At 47.2% G+C, this 16135-nt stretch overlaps 3 protein-coding genes and 1 non-coding gene across 4 annotated transcripts; 1 reads left to right on the top strand and 3 right to left on the bottom strand.

The window, feature by feature from the left end:
* Window positions 1–576: 576 nt before the first annotated feature.
* LOC117834128 (disease resistance protein Pik-2) lies at window positions 577–4696 on the top strand. The gene is made up of 2 exons (XM_034713748.2): window positions 577–1725; window positions 2455–4696. Exons 1-2 carry the CDS (start codon window positions 770–772, stop codon window positions 4433–4435), a joined length of 2937 nt encoding a protein of 978 aa, XP_034569639.1. The 5' UTR covers window positions 577–769; the 3' UTR covers window positions 4436–4696.
* A 446-nt stretch (window positions 4697–5142) lies between these two features.
* On the bottom strand, window positions 5143–5224 carry TRNAS-GCU (transfer RNA serine (anticodon GCU)). The gene has a single exon. It is a non-coding gene; the product is annotated as a tRNA-Ser (tRNA).
* A 770-nt stretch (window positions 5225–5994) lies between these two features.
* LOC117866331 (uncharacterized) lies at window positions 5995–8932 on the bottom strand. The gene is made up of 2 exons (XM_034750520.2): window positions 7056–8932; window positions 5995–6954 (listed from the first exon to the last, which is right to left on the bottom strand). Exons 1-2 carry the CDS (start codon window positions 8443–8445, stop codon window positions 6326–6328), a joined length of 2019 nt encoding a protein of 672 aa, XP_034606411.1. The 5' UTR covers window positions 8446–8932; the 3' UTR covers window positions 5995–6325.
* Window positions 8933–9076: 144 nt separating this feature from the next.
* On the bottom strand, window positions 9077–15181 carry LOC117833340 (monosaccharide-sensing protein 2). Its single transcript, XM_034712796.2, has 6 exons — window positions 14979–15181; window positions 12539–12658; window positions 11862–12431; window positions 10604–11295; window positions 10178–10365; window positions 9077–9771 (listed from the first exon to the last, which is right to left on the bottom strand). Exons 2-6 carry the CDS (start codon window positions 12615–12617, stop codon window positions 9336–9338), a joined length of 1965 nt encoding a protein of 654 aa, XP_034568687.1. The 5' UTR covers window positions 12618–12658; window positions 14979–15181; the 3' UTR covers window positions 9077–9335.
* Window positions 15182–16135: the final 954 nt, after the last annotated feature.

Raw genomic sequence — 16135 nt, 5'->3', positions numbered from 1 at the left:
ACCCCACCGCCCTCCGCTCGCCCCACCTCCGCCCTCCGTCCCACCATACCCGCCGCCCTCCGCCTACCCGTCACCCTGGGCCCTTCCATCCCGCCTCCACCTCCGCCCGCCCCACCTCTGCCTCCGTCCCTCTGCCCTCCGCCCCGCCGTCGCTCCTCGCCTCAGGCACGAAGTGAGGGGCGAGTGGAGGGGGGAGGGAGAGAGGGGGCCGGTGGAGGGGAGGGGCTCCTAGAGGGAGGGAGCTGAGGGAGGGAGAGGATAAGCCAGCTGCCCAGGCGTGAGGGAGAGGATAAGGTGAGGAAGGAGAGAGCACTGAGAGGATAAGGTACGTGCGAATGGCTTTAGTAAGCCTATCCGGTACCGGTACTAAAAGCCACCTTTAGTACCAGGTGGTGCCTCCAACCGGTACTAAAGTGGGTTACGGGGCTCCTCGGAGACTATCAGACCCAGGACTAATGCTCAGATTAGTACGGATCAAAATGCAACCGATACTGAGTCTCCAAATGGATAATGTTGAAAAAAAATGTGCACCAACAGTCAAATCCATCCCCTTCCGGTTCCGGTCATGTGAGTTGGCATCCGACTTTTTTTTTAACATGCATCCGATTGTTGCTTGTTTTGCAATTGCAAACCAACGCCCCTGCAGCAATTCTCAAATCTGATCCCCACCTCATTTGCCCTTTCCCCGCGATTGAGCTGCCGCCACCGCCGCCGCCGAACCCACCCCATTTACCCCTGGCGCCGCCGGGCAGGGATAAGCGGCAAGGCCATGGAGTTGGCAGTAGGCGCATCGGAGGCTACCCTGAGGTCCCTCCTGGGCAAGCTCGGCAGCCTCCTCGCGGAGGAGTACTCCCTGATCCGGGGCGTCCGCGGCAACATCCAGTTCATCAACGACGAGCTCGCCAGTATGCAGTGCTTCCTCAGCACCCTCAGCAGCAGCGACGAGGGCCACGACGACCAGACTGAAGGCTGGATGAAGCAGGTCCGCGACGTTGCCTACGACATCGAGGACTGCGTCGACGACTTCACCCACAGCCTCAACTCCGAACCTCAAGACGACGGTTGGCAGGCCGCCATCCGCCGGACCCTGTACGAGATCCGGACATGGAAGCTCCGCCGCGACATCGCCGCCAGGATCGCCGAGCTCAAGGAGCGCGCGCAGCATGTGGGTGACCGCCGCAGCAGGTATGGGGTCCCAGATCCGAAGCCTGGCAAGAAGAAGAGCAACTTGGGTGGTGCGACGGGTTACTTAGCTGCTGAGCATCAGGAGACGATCCGTCAGCTCATCGGCATCATGAAGCCCGTGGGAGTGAAGGATTTGGCGGATCTGGAGAAGTGGATCTCCTCCGATGAGAGCAGGAAGCAGCGTGGCGTGCTGTCCATTGTCGGATTTGGCGGCGTGGGGAAGACAACCGTTGCAATGGCGCTCTACCGGAAACACGGGCCTCAGTTCCAGTGCCGTGCAATGGTCACCGTGTCTCAGAACGCGGATCCTGAAGTTGTCCTCAGGGACATACTGAATCAAGTCAAGCCGCAGGCGAACAATGGGGAGCAGCAAGGCAAAGACAGCAGCAGGGACATTTCGGAGAAGAGGATTCCAGTTATCGGAGGCATATTGAGCCGATTTAGACAGCCGTCTCCAAATAAAGAGAAGGATGGCAACGCTGGGCAGGACAAGCACAACCAGATAAAATCGGAGTTGGAGAATTACCTTCGAGGCACAAGGTACCATACAGATCTAGTTGAATTAATTTCTGAGCACTTTTATGATGCGCCTGTTACCACTGTAGAACAGGAACTTTTAAGCTTAATCTAAGCAGTCAATCGATGGTGGCTATTTCTAATGTAAAAATATTTCTAATAACAGGTCTTTAGTTCGCTGTAAATATTGGTTGGCACACACAGTAGAGAATTGATAATGCTTCTGTAACAAAAGTATTTCCTACCTATGCTAAACAAAGCAAAATACTATTTTAAACAAAAGGACCTGTAAAGTACCTAGAGAACGGCTTGTTCCATATACGAATTTGCAAAAGGTTGTAACTTGAGGTACAATCTTATGGAAAAACTTCATATTTGCCATCTCATCTTTACAAATATCTATGTTTCTGTTGTCGTCATCTATATTCAGTGCCAGTAGCGCATAACCCCCCTTAAAGATCCTTCAATTTTGATATGCATTCTTTTTGCTGCAAGACATTGCTTTTATTTCAAACAAGATAGCACAGAGAATAAATAGATCCATACGAACTCTAAATATTGTAAGATTAGAGTTTCAGAGACCGAGAGGAAGGCCATGATCCCATCCGTAGTATTAACTCTTAAGGCAAACAAGATAAACCAGAGGCATGGTTGAAATCGAGCTAGTATGCTCTAAGTAAACATTAGGGAGACACGTATAATGGAAATATTTATGAACAGTTTTTGTTTGTTTCATCTCTTATTCTTTGGCAGGTACCTACTTTTAATTGATGATGTCTGGTCATCATCTACATGGCAGAATATTAAGAAATGTTTTCCTGAAAATGGAGAGGGAAGCAGGATAATTGTGACCACACGGTTTCAAGCTGTCGCCGTGACATGCTCTTCTCGCAAAGACCATGACCATATCCATCCAGTTGATGTTCTTTCTGGTGATGAGCCCAAAATATTATTCCAGACAACTTTGTCTGAGCATAGAGGTACTGGAGACCATCAATCAAGACTGAACAAAATTCCAGATAGAGTTTGGAAGATGTGTGGTGGCTTGCCATTGGCCATAGTTACCATGGCAGGTCTCACAGCATCCAAACCCTTGTTGAACCATGACGACTGGTTGAATCTTTGCAAATCTTTGTTTCCAGAGCCAGAAAGATGCCGTAAACCAGAGGATTTTATGAGGATAATCAATTACTGCTACAATGACATGCCTAGTGATATCAAGATTTGCTCTTTGTATTTAAGCATATTTCCTAAAGGCCGCAAAGTTAGTAGGAAGCGGCTGATCAGAAGATGGATAGCGGAAGGTTTTGTTAGGGAGAAGCAAGGTTTGAGCGTTGAGGATGTTGCAGAGACATGCTTTAATCAGCTGATTGAAAGGAAGATAATGCGGCCTGTAGAGCACAGCAGCAATGGGAGGGTGAAAAGTTGCCAGGTCCATGACATGGTACTTGAATACATCATTTCCAAGGCAGCCGAAGAGGATTTCATCACTGTAGTTGGTAGCCACTGGTCCATGCCAACACGTAGCAACAAAGTTCGTAGGCTTTCCCTCCACAACAGTGACCCCAGGCGTACAAAGAGTGTTGATAGGATGAACATGTCCCATGTTCGGTCCCTGACTGTGTTCGGGAGCATGGACAAACTGCAGTTCAAATCACTCAAAACTGAACTGGTCCAAGTACTAGATCTCGAAGGCTGCACAGGTTTGAGGGAGAGCCATGTCAAGGTCTCAGACATATGCCAAATGATTCAACTCAAGTATCTAAGCCTGCGAAGAACAGATATTAAAGAACTTCCCCCAAAAGTTTCCAAGCTCAGGAACTTAGAGACTCTAGATGTAAGGGAGACAGAGGTTGATCAGCTGCCGGTAACTATAGGACAGCTTGAACGGATAAATAACATACTTGGTGGAGATAAGAGAACACGGAAAACACTGAAAGTTCCTAAAGAGCTCAAGGGAACAATGAAAACCTTACGCATATTGTCAGGGATTGAGATAGTGGAGGGATCAACAACTGCATCAGACATCGGTTACTTTACTGGGCTGAGGAAGTTGGCAATTTACAGGATCCACAAGAGTGATGAGATATTTAAAGATTTGCTCTCCTCTATCCAATACCTCAGTGGTTATTCTCTCCAAACTCTTGTAATCGATGACAAGTCATCTGAATTTTTCAAAACCCTGGACTCAATGTCATCCTATCCAACAGATCTGAGAGCTCTTGAGCTGTCTGGCAAGTTGCTTAAACTGCCAAAGTGGCTCAATGGTCTCGAGGAGCTCGTCAAGTTAACTCTTTCAGGGACAGCTCTCCGGACAGATAACTTACTTCTCCTTAGAAATCTAAGTTCACTGTTTTCCCTCACCTTTTCGATCAGTAAGAACCATGATCCTGCAATAGCAGCCATTCTCGAGAAAAACAAGTCTGATTCAGGAGGAGAGATCTTTTTCCCAGCTGGAGGATTCAGAAAGCTCAAACTGCTTCGCATATTTGTTCCTCTCCTTCCATCAGTCAACTTTGCAAAGAATGCTACACCACAGCTAGAAAAGCTTGAACTGCGTTTCAAAATGTTGGAAGGTCTTCATGGCCTGGACGAACTTGGAATGCTCCATGATGTGCTCTTAACAGTTAATACCCAAGCAAATGAGATGACAAAATCGAGAGTTGAGTGTTTGAAAAAGGAGAAAACCCCATCATCGAAGTACACCCTAAATGTGAACAAGTATCATGATTGATTATTGGATCGCATCCCAGGCATATTATGTTCTGTCACCAAGGCATTTGCAAGCTCACCATCTATGTAACGTGAGTTCCATTTTTAGTTGAGATCCTTTTCTTAGTGTTCCTAAATTCTTTTGATCAATTAGAGAATCGGTGCTGTTGCTTGTAACAGTCAAAGTTGTGTGTTGTGTCCTTGTGAAGGAAAGCTCCTATGTATGTTTGGAAATAACTGTCAAGGTCATATGTGTGATCTTTTTCTTTAGGCTTGGTTTCAATTTAGTGTCCATGATTTATTATTTCCTCCTAATCGTTTGTAAAGTGTTTTATTTGACCATTCATGCTGGACTATCTACATCACGCACCAAGTTGTTTCACGCAGTTTTCATCCTGTGTTTAGTTTGGTGAGATCCCAATGGCGTGCGGTTCGTTCAATATATCTGTGATCACGTGGGATTAGTCTGCTGTTAGACCCGAATCATAACGCTATTGCTTCAAAAGGAAAGATTTGAAACCCTAACAGAGAAACAGAGATATTTTTGGAGCGGATTACAGAGGAATGGACAATAATAAGCTCAAGGAATCAAATATTATAAAAGATAGTGCTAAGGATGATTTTGATAAAAGAAGTTTGGAAAAAAATCAAATATTCTAAAAGATAGTGCTAAGGATGATTTTGATAAAAGAAGTTTGGAAAAAAAATCAAATATTATAAAAGATAGTACGACGCCTGAGAGATTCGAACTCTCGCGGGGAAACCCCATGTACTTAGCAGGCACACGCCTTAACCACTCGGCCAAAGCGTCGTTTCGTAACTTTCGTCCGTCCAAACTACTTAAACACATAAAGAAAAAGGGGTAAAATTCACCATATTATTTAAACTATGTTCATACAGTCACAAATTTGCACTTTAAGCAGCTATATTATACCACCTTCGATGTTTTCAGTTTGTTTATCTGAGGGGTTGAACTTTAATTTTACATAACCACGCTGCTAAGCATATGCTCTAAACTACAATTCTATTTGTGTATCAGATCCATAGAAAAAACCCTATATACTTCTGCTTTGCATAATCTTCCATTTCACCTTGAGGTTGGGCGAGTAGCATGCTCCTCAAATATGAAAGCTACAATTTGTATTTTTCAAAAACATTAGGTTAAGTCTAATTCACTTAAAGTGATTTATTAAATATTATGGTTTTACATGGTCAGCACCTACCTATGGCATGGTCAAGAAATGGTGTCCCATACATTATAAAAGGTAAAGGGGGTGTTCGGCTGAGCTTCAAATAAGCTGCAGCCACTTCTTTGAACAGTAGAAATAGAGAGAAGTAAAAAAAAAAGCTGGCTGAACAACCGCTTATTTTGGCTGATTCGAACAGGCCCAAACTAGATGTGTGCATCCCCAATTTAGGTAGAGCCCGGAGATTTACCTTCATTATGAACTACACAATTTTACTAAAGATAGCATGCCCCCTGTGAATTTTCTAAAATAAGACATAAATTCAAAGCTACAATACATCCTTAATTACAACAAGTACATTATACATAGGATCCTAAGACAAAGAATTGCTTTTTTACATGCACACAATAGGGACAATGATCCTTGTTCTTCATCATAAAATTCACCAAGTGTGGTCGTAAATTCATCCCCCTCCATTAGAAGAAATATTTGCCCAAAGGCCCCTAGACCCTTTTCCCTTCAATTTCCCTCCGTTCCCCTTTTTACAAATTCAGACCTCCAATGTACACGCACCGCAACTAACCCTCCTCTCACATTCTCGCCATCATCTGAGATCAACGGCCAGGATCTGACGATCGAGCGAGCCCCACATGAATGCATGCACGCATGCACATCCGTGCATGACGTGTCACTTCTCCGATGTGTAGTGACCTGTGTGTGCGTGATCACGACGCATTGCCGGCGGCGATCTCCTCCACCATCCACGCCGCCTCCGCCACGGTGGGCCGGCACTCCGGCTCCGGCTTGGCGCAGTGGACGCCGACCCGTAGCAGCCTGACGGCGGCGTCACATCCTCCGCCCGCGGCGATGGCCGGGTCGACGAGCTCCCTCTCGCCACCCTCCGCGACGGCGCCCGCCGCCCAGTGCACGACGTCGGTGCCCCCCCGCGCGCTGAGGAGGTACTGCGACGGGAACCTCCCCGTGACGAGCTCGAGGAGCACGACGCCGAGGCAGTACACGTCGGAGCGCGCCGACACGGCGCCCCGCGTGGCGCCCTCCGGCGACCGGAACGCGAACATGGCCTGCGGCGCCTGCGCCGCGTTCACCAGCGGGAAGAATCCGTAGTCCACCAGCCGGGGCTCCATGTCGGCGTCGAGGAGGATGTTGCCGGACTTGAGGTTCCCGTGCGGCGGCGGCGGCGGCGGCGCGTCGAAGTCCGCGCCGTCCATGCTCACCAGCCGCCCCGCCGGGATCCCCAGCTTCTCGTGCAGGAACGCCAGCCCCCGCGCCACCCCCACGGCGATCCTCGCCCTCGCCGGCCAGTCCAGCACCACCCTGTTCGGGCTCTGATCGCCTGCATGCACATTAATTAATCGATTATTAGCCACTAATTAGAGTTGATTAGCTGATTAATTATCATTTTGATTGGTTAATTTTAAATAATAAATTACTAACCGTGGAGGATGTAGAGGAGGCTGCCGTGGGGCATGTACTCGGAGACGATGAGCTTCTCCTCCTTGCGGTAGTGGTAGCCGACGGGGGGCAGGACGTTGGGGTGGCGGAGCTCGCCGAGCATGTGGACGTGCTGCTCGAACTCCTCGCGGCCGGCGCGGTTCATGTCGCGCATGCGCTTCACGGCGACGGTCACGCCGTTGCGCATGGCGGCCTTGTACGCCGACCCGAGGGTGCCGTTGCCGAGCACCTCGGCGGAGGCCTTCATCAGGTCCGGCAGCCCGAAGGCGGGGATGTCGTCGGTCAGCAGGACGAACTCGCCCATCCGCCGCCCGCCGCCGGCGCCTCCGTGGCTGCTCGACGACCCGCCGCCGGCCACGTCCACGGCCACCATCTCCGCGCCGCCGCTGGCCTTGCTCGAGCCGGCCACGGCGCCCGGCGCGCTTGCGCCCGCGGCGGCGTAGTAGTCGTACGCGGGCGTGGCGCTGTTCCGCTCGTCCTGCCGGAGCATCAGCACCATTGCGCCGGTGACCAGCAGGATGACGAGGAGGATGATGCCGATGACCACGAACACGCTGGTCTCCTCCTCGACGGCCATGTGGTCCGCCGGCGTGGGCGGCGGCATTGCCGGCGGCGGTGCGGGCCCGGCCGCCACGCACACCGCGGTGTCGCTCCCGGGCGAGCCGCACAGGCCGGTGTTCCCGGCGAACGCCGACGGGTCGAAGCGCCTTGCGATGTCCGGCGGGATCGAGCCGGTGAGGCGGTTGTGGGAGACGTTGAACAGCTTCAGCGACGCGGGGAGCTTGAACGGGATGGACCCGTTGATCTCGTTGCGGTCGAGGTGGAGCTCGATGAGGCGCGGCGCGGCGGCGATGGCGTCCGCCGGCAGCGGGCCCGTCACGTTGTTGCCGTTGAGGTAGAGCTTCTTGAGCCACCGCAGGTTGGTGAACACGTCGGCGGGGACCGGTCCGGAGAATTGGTTGAAGGAGAGGTACAGCGCGCGGAGGCTGCGGGCGGCGCCGACGCTCGTCGCCGCCAGCGCGCCGGAGAAGTTGTTGTGCTTGAGGTTGACGGAGTGGAGCCCCGGGAGCTTGGCGACGGCGGCGAAGTCGAACTTCCCGGAGAGGTTCATGTGCGTGAGCCGGAGCCCGACGAGGACGCCCTTGTAGCACTGGACGCCGGGCCATGGTCTCGCGGCGTCGCACGGCGGCGATGGCGAGGACGCCGACCAGGCATCCAGCCTGCCGGTGGGGTCCGAGAGCGACTGCTTCAGCCGGAGGAGCGCCGCCGCGTCGGCGCCATCCTCGGCGAGGGCGGTGGGGTGGAGGAGGAGGAGGGGGAGGAGGGCGAGGAGAGGGAGGAGCCGGAGCCGGAAGGCGAGGAGGGTGACCATGACCGGGTGTGGCGGTGGTGGTCAAGGTCAGGGCCCGTCCTCTACCTTTCTTCCAGCTCTCTTCTCGGGTGGATGATCCCTGCCTTTCGTGGCGGTGCTTCGCCCTGGCTTTTGTCGTCAACGCCTCTTCTGCGGCTCCAGTGGTTGCGCAGGCGGTTTCCGGGCCCAAAAATAGGGTGCCACGGCTGCGACGGCGAGCGACCGACGGAGAAGATGATGGTGATCATGCAATGGAACAACAGCAGGGTGTTCCAGCTTGTTCAGAGCAGGTGTGCAATGGAATGGAATGCAATGCAATGGCCAATGCAATAGAATGAAGGTTGGATAACAGCAGAGGATGGCCTAAACGGCTAAACCTCTGTCCCTCCCTGGCAGGCAACATGGCTCCTGACTCTGTAGACGGCTAAAAATAGTCAGGATGCAAAATAAGCAACGATCAAATTAGTAAAAACTGAAACGTCTATAAATCCAATGCATATCTGCCATTTCGCCTGGGAAAAATGAGGCACAGATAACGTTTGAAATATGTCAATTTACCTTCGTATATGCACATGCTTCTTGTTCTGGTAAACAAGGACGAGTGGGCCTTTTACGGCAAACAAAATTGTTCATGGAAGAATGACAGGTAATCTAATCTGTATAACCCCAGAAATATTATTTCGATCTCAGAAAGGAATCATGTAGTGAATAATTTCTTGCTGTAAACACTACAAAAACTGCCACCAACCTGGTAAGAAAGAAGAAATAACCACTAAGTACACTATCACCAATCCTCCTAAAGCTAGCACAAAACTTTCAACATCCAAGCTACAATTGTTATATGTACACACATCATCCATCAGCAGTTCAGCACCCAGCCTGAGCTACCTCTACCTTCAGTCCTGAGCAACCTACTGTACATACGGCAGCTGCCTTGAAAGCTTGAAGACCTCGGCGATTAACTCCAAGTTAAGCGTCCTCGTCTCCGGTATTCTATAGTAGACGAGACAAAGAGGAATGCAACACACAAGTGCATAGATCCCACATGCTCCGCCGAGCCCGATGGTACTCAGCATCACAGGGAAGCAGTATGCTGAAAGCAGACCTCCGAACCAGAAGGAAAGAGAACAGAAGCTCACGCAGGTCGCACGGGCCTTGGTTGGGAACATCTCAGAGCAGAGAATGTTGGGTATCGGCCCCAAACCAACAACGTAGGAGCAGAAGCAAATGGTTAACGCGAGGTGGAAGAGGATGGCACGCTCCAATGATCCCATATCCACCAGGGTGGACAAAGACATAACGCTCAGTGATAACATCAGGATTGGAGTAGTGGCCAGTATAAGAGCCCTGCACAAATGTAGATATGTATTAATATGTGCATTCCTTAGGGATGTGCTATTGTAAATAATGTTTTCTTTACTAAATAACTGAATGTTTTCCTCAAAATTCACAATCACCACATGATAAACTTGCTGCTCAACAAATTGGCAAAAAAGAAATACGGGCAGAAAATTTTGACAAGAACTTTGTAGGGTGCTCAATGCAAATGAATCTCAGAAGCAAACGGTGGACTCACAACTATGCAAATGTCAGAGAAGTATTGGAATTCAAAAAATCATATAACAGTGATCTGGTAAGGAAGCCAAATGCTTATTGAGACCATGTGATGTATGCATAGACGTTTTTCTCTTGGTCTTGTGGATGCATTTCTACTAATTGTAAATTAACATTATTTTGTTGTCTCGGAGTTTACCTTCTCCCGCAGACATCCATCAGCAGCATTGCAGCAGTTATACAAGGGAGCAACAGCAAAGCATTAAGGGCACTTATGAGAATTGATGTTGAATGAGGAGAAAGTCCAATGTCTGAAAACAAACTAACCACTCCAACCTGTTCAAGTATTTCAGGAGTGTAGCGGAGAAGGACACTGATTCCTGCTGACTGTATTTTTGAGAGAGAGAAAACAGGAAACAAGCAAATAGAACCTGTCAGCAGACTAACTAGCATTATATATATTGGTTGCCATTACAAAAGGATTGTATATAACTGAAGCATTGTAGCAATTACACAGAAGCATTGCAGCATTTATATATTAGTTGCCATTACAAAAGGATTGTGTATACTTCTGACTTCTCCATGCTAATTTTGACCAAAAGCTACAAGTGACACAGAAGTATACCTGCTGAAGAGCTTGAATTAGCATGCCATAACACAAGGCATGCCTGATTCCTGGCTGAAGAAGCACCCGCCATTTAGACTTCATATCAGCTGTTTCAGATAGCCGGAGGATTCGATATCTGCATGGATGTCGCCTAGTGTTTTCCATATACCGATATGCAGGCTGGTAAGGCAATGCCATCCCATGGGTTTCTTCATCTTCTTCTTCAATGTCATTATCAATAAAAGATGCCACAAACTCTTGCGCAAATGCTGATGTACCATGCCTTCTTAAATATGAAGAGCTCCCTTCAGAAGTAAAAGATGTATTTGTATCGTTAACTTCAACATTTGCTGTCTGAGAAAGCAGAGAAGTTCGCAAACCATCTCCATTATTAGCTTCTCCAGCATAATAAACCCCCCTGGTCTGTTGATCACTGTTATCATCCCTATGCTCGTTCATATGTTCATGTTCTGGAAAAGAAAAACTGTTGAAGACGGGGAAGAAACTATTCCGTCTACTTCCTGTTGCTTCTGACATAGTCTCATGAATGCTTCCAAGAAGATCAACTAGTGGGTCTGAAAGGTGCCAATAAAAAGTATTGTTGGGCCAAATCTGGCTAGAACTGATTCTAGAGAAACTTTGAGCCTGAGCAGTGCCAATGGCTGTGTCAGAGATAAAGTCCACACCTTCCACAATAGTACTAATTTCTCCTGCAGGTCTATGTGATGTCATGAGTCATGACACATTTATGCTTCTTTAGGCAAAATTAGAAATGAATAAATAATCAATGGTTGGCTAGATTTACCAAAACAAGAACCACGGTTAATACAACTTGCATAATTAAAGCGCCCTTAACCCCAAATTTTTATAAAGTACTTTATAATATTGTCTCACAACCTGTAAGCGGTATTCAGATCCCCCTTATTGACTTGTTCTATTTCTTATGTTAAGTGCCTAGCTGTCAAATGCTCCTTATGTGTATAATTTTACAGCAGAGATGAACAACAGGACTGGATTAGCTTCCATTCAGATACTTAGAAATGAAATCAGGTGATGATTACAATCTAGTTCATTATGCCACAATTTGACTCAACAGTATTATTTCCAAAACTGTAAATTTTGTGTATGATCATGCCGTCAGACATCAGTTGAAACTGTAAACTTCTCTAGTCATCATACTGTTTAGTCTGCTCCCTATCAATTCTGAACTAATCACCTCTGGATGAAAACCATGTGAATAAATCAGGAAGCAGTTGGCAACTGGCAACATTCTTACCTGAAATATCATGCTTCTTCCCTCTAAGCCACTGTAGAGAAACTCTGGCCTCACTAATCTTTCCATCACTTACAAGCCACCTAGGTGACTCTGGCAAGTAGTACACCAACAAAGCCAAGTAGACAATGGAAGGAGCAAAGATTGCACCAATCATAATTCTCCACTTAGGTGAAGGCATCAGTGTTAACCAGAATATCAGGCAATAGGAAAAGATAGTTCCTATGAAGAACATGAACTGTGGCATAGTTACTAGTAATCCCCTCATAGTTGAAGGAGATATTTCAGATATATAAATAGGGACACAGGTGAAAACCAAACCACTTCCTGATCCAACAATTAACCTAGCTAGAAGTAGAATATAGATGTTAGGAGACCACAGCATCAGGAGACCACCCGACAATAATAGCAGAGATGATTGAACCAGTACGGCACGTCTTCCAAGCCAATCTAATAGGGATCCAGAGAATATTGTTATCACAATAGCCCCAAATGCTGAGACTGCTATGGTTATACCCTCAATAGAAGGTAAATTCTCCAATTCAAATTCCTTTTCCATATGACCGTTAGCCTCTGTCAGATGATAAAATCAAGGTTAGTATGATTGTCAGATAGTTGAGTTTCCTATTGGAGGTAATTAATCTATAATGACAAAAATAGCAGCAAAGGAAAAACATTACCTAACAATGCTGCAAAATCCCATCCAAGTAATGCATAACCAATTGAAACAACAACTGCAGAAAACACCGTTGACTTCATTTCACCAAGTACTATGTCCCTATTTCAAATAATTTGTATACCTGAAAATATTAACACTTATGAGAAACACTTGCTTAAAGATATAATCCTATCAAATTGCTTTTTTGAGGCAACAAATCAAACTTATGCTCCCAGCATTAGACAAATTGTTAAATGATTGCAACCTCAATGACAGTCCAACATACATGGGTCACTGCAGCAGCTATGTTGCAATATATGAAACTCTTATTCGTTGTAAAATTATCAGGTTAATCCATTAGTTATGTCATTAATTCCAGTGGCTTTTTTATAGGAAACTACTTTGATACTTCTCCAGCAGTCCATCCTCATAGTCCAAAGATGCTGCACACATCATACATGGCCAGATGGTGTGGTTATTGAAAGAAACAAGTTACCAAACATTAGTTTGCTGGCAACACCTTCTACAATAATGAACCTATAATAACATTTATAAATGATAAAGTGGTCCGGTCTATGTTTCATGGCGATTGAATAAGAAAACCCGGTGATCACAATTACGTAGTAAGGTTTAGATCAAAGTAAATATTAAATCAGAAATTTCACGTGGCCATTTCGAAAATGATGTTTAGTTTACATTTAGTGAATAGTATAAACATTTGATCCCATCTATAGTGAAAGCATATTTGATTGGTACTTGGAAAGTTCACTCTGAAAGGCAGCATCTATGATTAAATGGGATACAAGAGGAATAGATGTGAATAAATACATGGGAGTTCTTCATTTCTAGGACTAAAATTTGGCTAACAGCTGTGTAAATATACTGCTTAGAAGACAACAGGTGGACAAAAACTTGCATGTGAACTTTCTATTTATGGTAATTTACTATCCCTCTTCTTTACATTCAATGGACCCTTCAATCAAAGAATGCAAATGTAAACATGGAAGGTTTGCAGTAGATAGTAGTCGGTAAAAAGCCGTTGAACTGACTGATCCTGCAGAGCATGCCATGCAAAATGTGGGTAAAAGGATACTTGTGGATGTATGCCTAAAACAAGGCAAGGAAAATGTGCAAACTCTATTTATGGAAGTACGGAACACCTTCATTCCTCTCAGAAGTCAAAATAAAATGAAACAATCCCCAGGAGATTAGTGGAAAAGGTATGGCCTTCCAATAATAGGGGTACGGTGAGAACCACACTCTATACTGAAGTAGCATTTCTAACGACCATGGGCAAAAGTCGAACAACCAAAATTCTATGCAGTCAATTGTACCATAATTCTGTAAATAGCAGCCATCAGTATTGTCCACAAAAGAAAAAAAGCTCTGAACCAGCTCCCATCTCTCCATGACTATAAGTGCAAGGTCCTTACACCAATCAAGTCAATAAGATGACAACGCATTAAAACAGAACACGCACATGACATAAAACCAAATATCCCACCAAAAAAGGGGGGAATTGAAACTGGTAATTGACAGTATGGAAACGCTCGCTCAGGAAACCCAATCAAGGCCATAAAACCAATGTTAGCCGCTCGGCTCGGCTCTCACATTTTTGCTGTCCTTAACTTAAATCACATGACCTGACAAACCATATACCTCAGAGAGATTCTGTGGTTTCACTGTTACAGAACGCACATACGTAAAATCAAATGTCCCACCCAAAAAAAAAAAGGGGGGGGGGGGGGGGGGGGGGGTTATTGAAATCGACGGTATGTAAACGCTCGGGAAACCCAATCAAGGCCATACAACCAATGCTAGCCGCTCGGTTCATCTCTCACATTTTTTGCTGTCCTTAACTTAAATCACATGACCTGACAGACCATGCCTCGGAGAGATTCTGTGGTTTCATTGTTTCATTCCATCGATGTCAGCGGGAACACATGACCCCACATACAGAAATTGACAAACGCAGTAGACATGGTGGGTAACGATATACATGGAAACGTGTTACGTTTCCCGATCCGAAGCAACCACCCGCCCTCACACATCATAAAAGTTCATTTTTCTAAAATCAAGAGAGGCCAGCTAATTTCACCGATATGGGTAGACAGCCCCAAAAGCCAACCCATTCCTGCAATCCATACCAATACCCTCATTTATAGCCAACCCAGTCACATACCAATTCCACGTATCATCTACAATCACATCCAGCCAAAACAAAAAGGTCAGAATTTTACGGCGAAGATACCCGCCGGCACACACTACAAGCACCGCCAGGCATGGACGAAAGCCAGCCGTCACCCCCTCGAACCCGCACTGGCCCGCGCGAGACGGCAAGGGATTCCGCTCCCGCGCGCGCCGACATCCCCGCCGAACCCACCATCACCCCGCGATTCTCCAATTCCCCCCCATCCCCACTGCAAGATGACGCGAGACGGGGAGGAACGAGAAATCCTCACCTGTGAGCGCGCGGATTGACGAGACGGAGCCAGCTGGAGGGGGGCAGGAGGCACGGGGCGGAAGCGGCGAGGCCGGGTCCCCGCCGCGCGCCGGCCGGTAGGGGGCGCCGGGAAAGAGACGCGACGGCGGCAGCCGGCAGCGGGGAGACTGGCGATGATGATTAGACTAGCCGAGGGGGAGAAGAGAGAGAGGAAAATGGGGGTGGCATTGCACTAGTGAGGTGAGGCCAGCTTAACCCGGCAGGCACGGCTCGGTCAGTCAGATCCGCTGGGCTGCGACGCCGCCGTCCGTTTCTGGATCAACGGCCCGTAGTGTCCCAGCTGGTGGAGGCCTGGTTCTCGTCTATCATCACAGCCCACGGTGGACTGGTGATCAACGTGTTTACCAATGGGGGAGCTATGCAGAAACCCGCGTGTGTCTATACAAGTGTGAAGTGTAATGTCGGTTAATCGCCTCTCAAAAATGATTGAGTAGGATTAGAGGGGATTGAGAGGATTTTGACTTGTAATAATCCCTTCCAACCTCTCAAATCCCCTTCAAAGTTCAAACAGAACAAGATCTAATTTGAGCAAAGCCCTATACTAAGTGTGACGACTTCGGTTATGTTAGCTAATTTCTTTTAGTGGCACGTGACATATGTCTATCTATAATGAAGCATTTGTTGTTATTGCTTTGTTAATCTTAAGATTCAAAATACCAAGTCATAGGTGCTCATAAAGGTAAGATGTACGTGCATGTGTTCGTAACGACAACATCATATGCACTGTGTTTTGTGGAAAAAAGTTTAAATTATACATGTTTCAGTTGGTTTCTTATTAGAACATCGGTAGTTCTTCGCTGTCTCTTTTATTGATCTAGGATAATGATATCCCTAACTCACATGAGTAAAACGTTGCATGAAGATCCCTCTTTTATAAATGAACAAAAACTAATCACAATGCAACAAAATCGGGCATCATATATCATCTCCTATGGTACACACGAAAGCACAATGAACAAGGCTGCTAGAATAATCAATCAATCAAACATGGTCTCGCTGCCTCCAGCAGTTCATCATCACCGAATGACAACATGGATGACACGTGGACATAGCTCGTGCCAAAGGAAGAGACAGGATAGGATAGGCAATAGACGGAGACGACGGAAACGAATCGCT

Source organism: Setaria viridis, chromosome 8, assembly GCF_005286985.2.
Source record: "Setaria viridis chromosome 8, Setaria_viridis_v4.0, whole genome shotgun sequence".
Taxonomy (NCBI): domain Eukaryota; kingdom Viridiplantae; phylum Streptophyta; class Magnoliopsida; order Poales; family Poaceae; genus Setaria; species Setaria viridis.
Note: the sequence above shows the minus strand (reverse complement) of the source record. Positions and strands in the feature narration are given on the sequence as shown.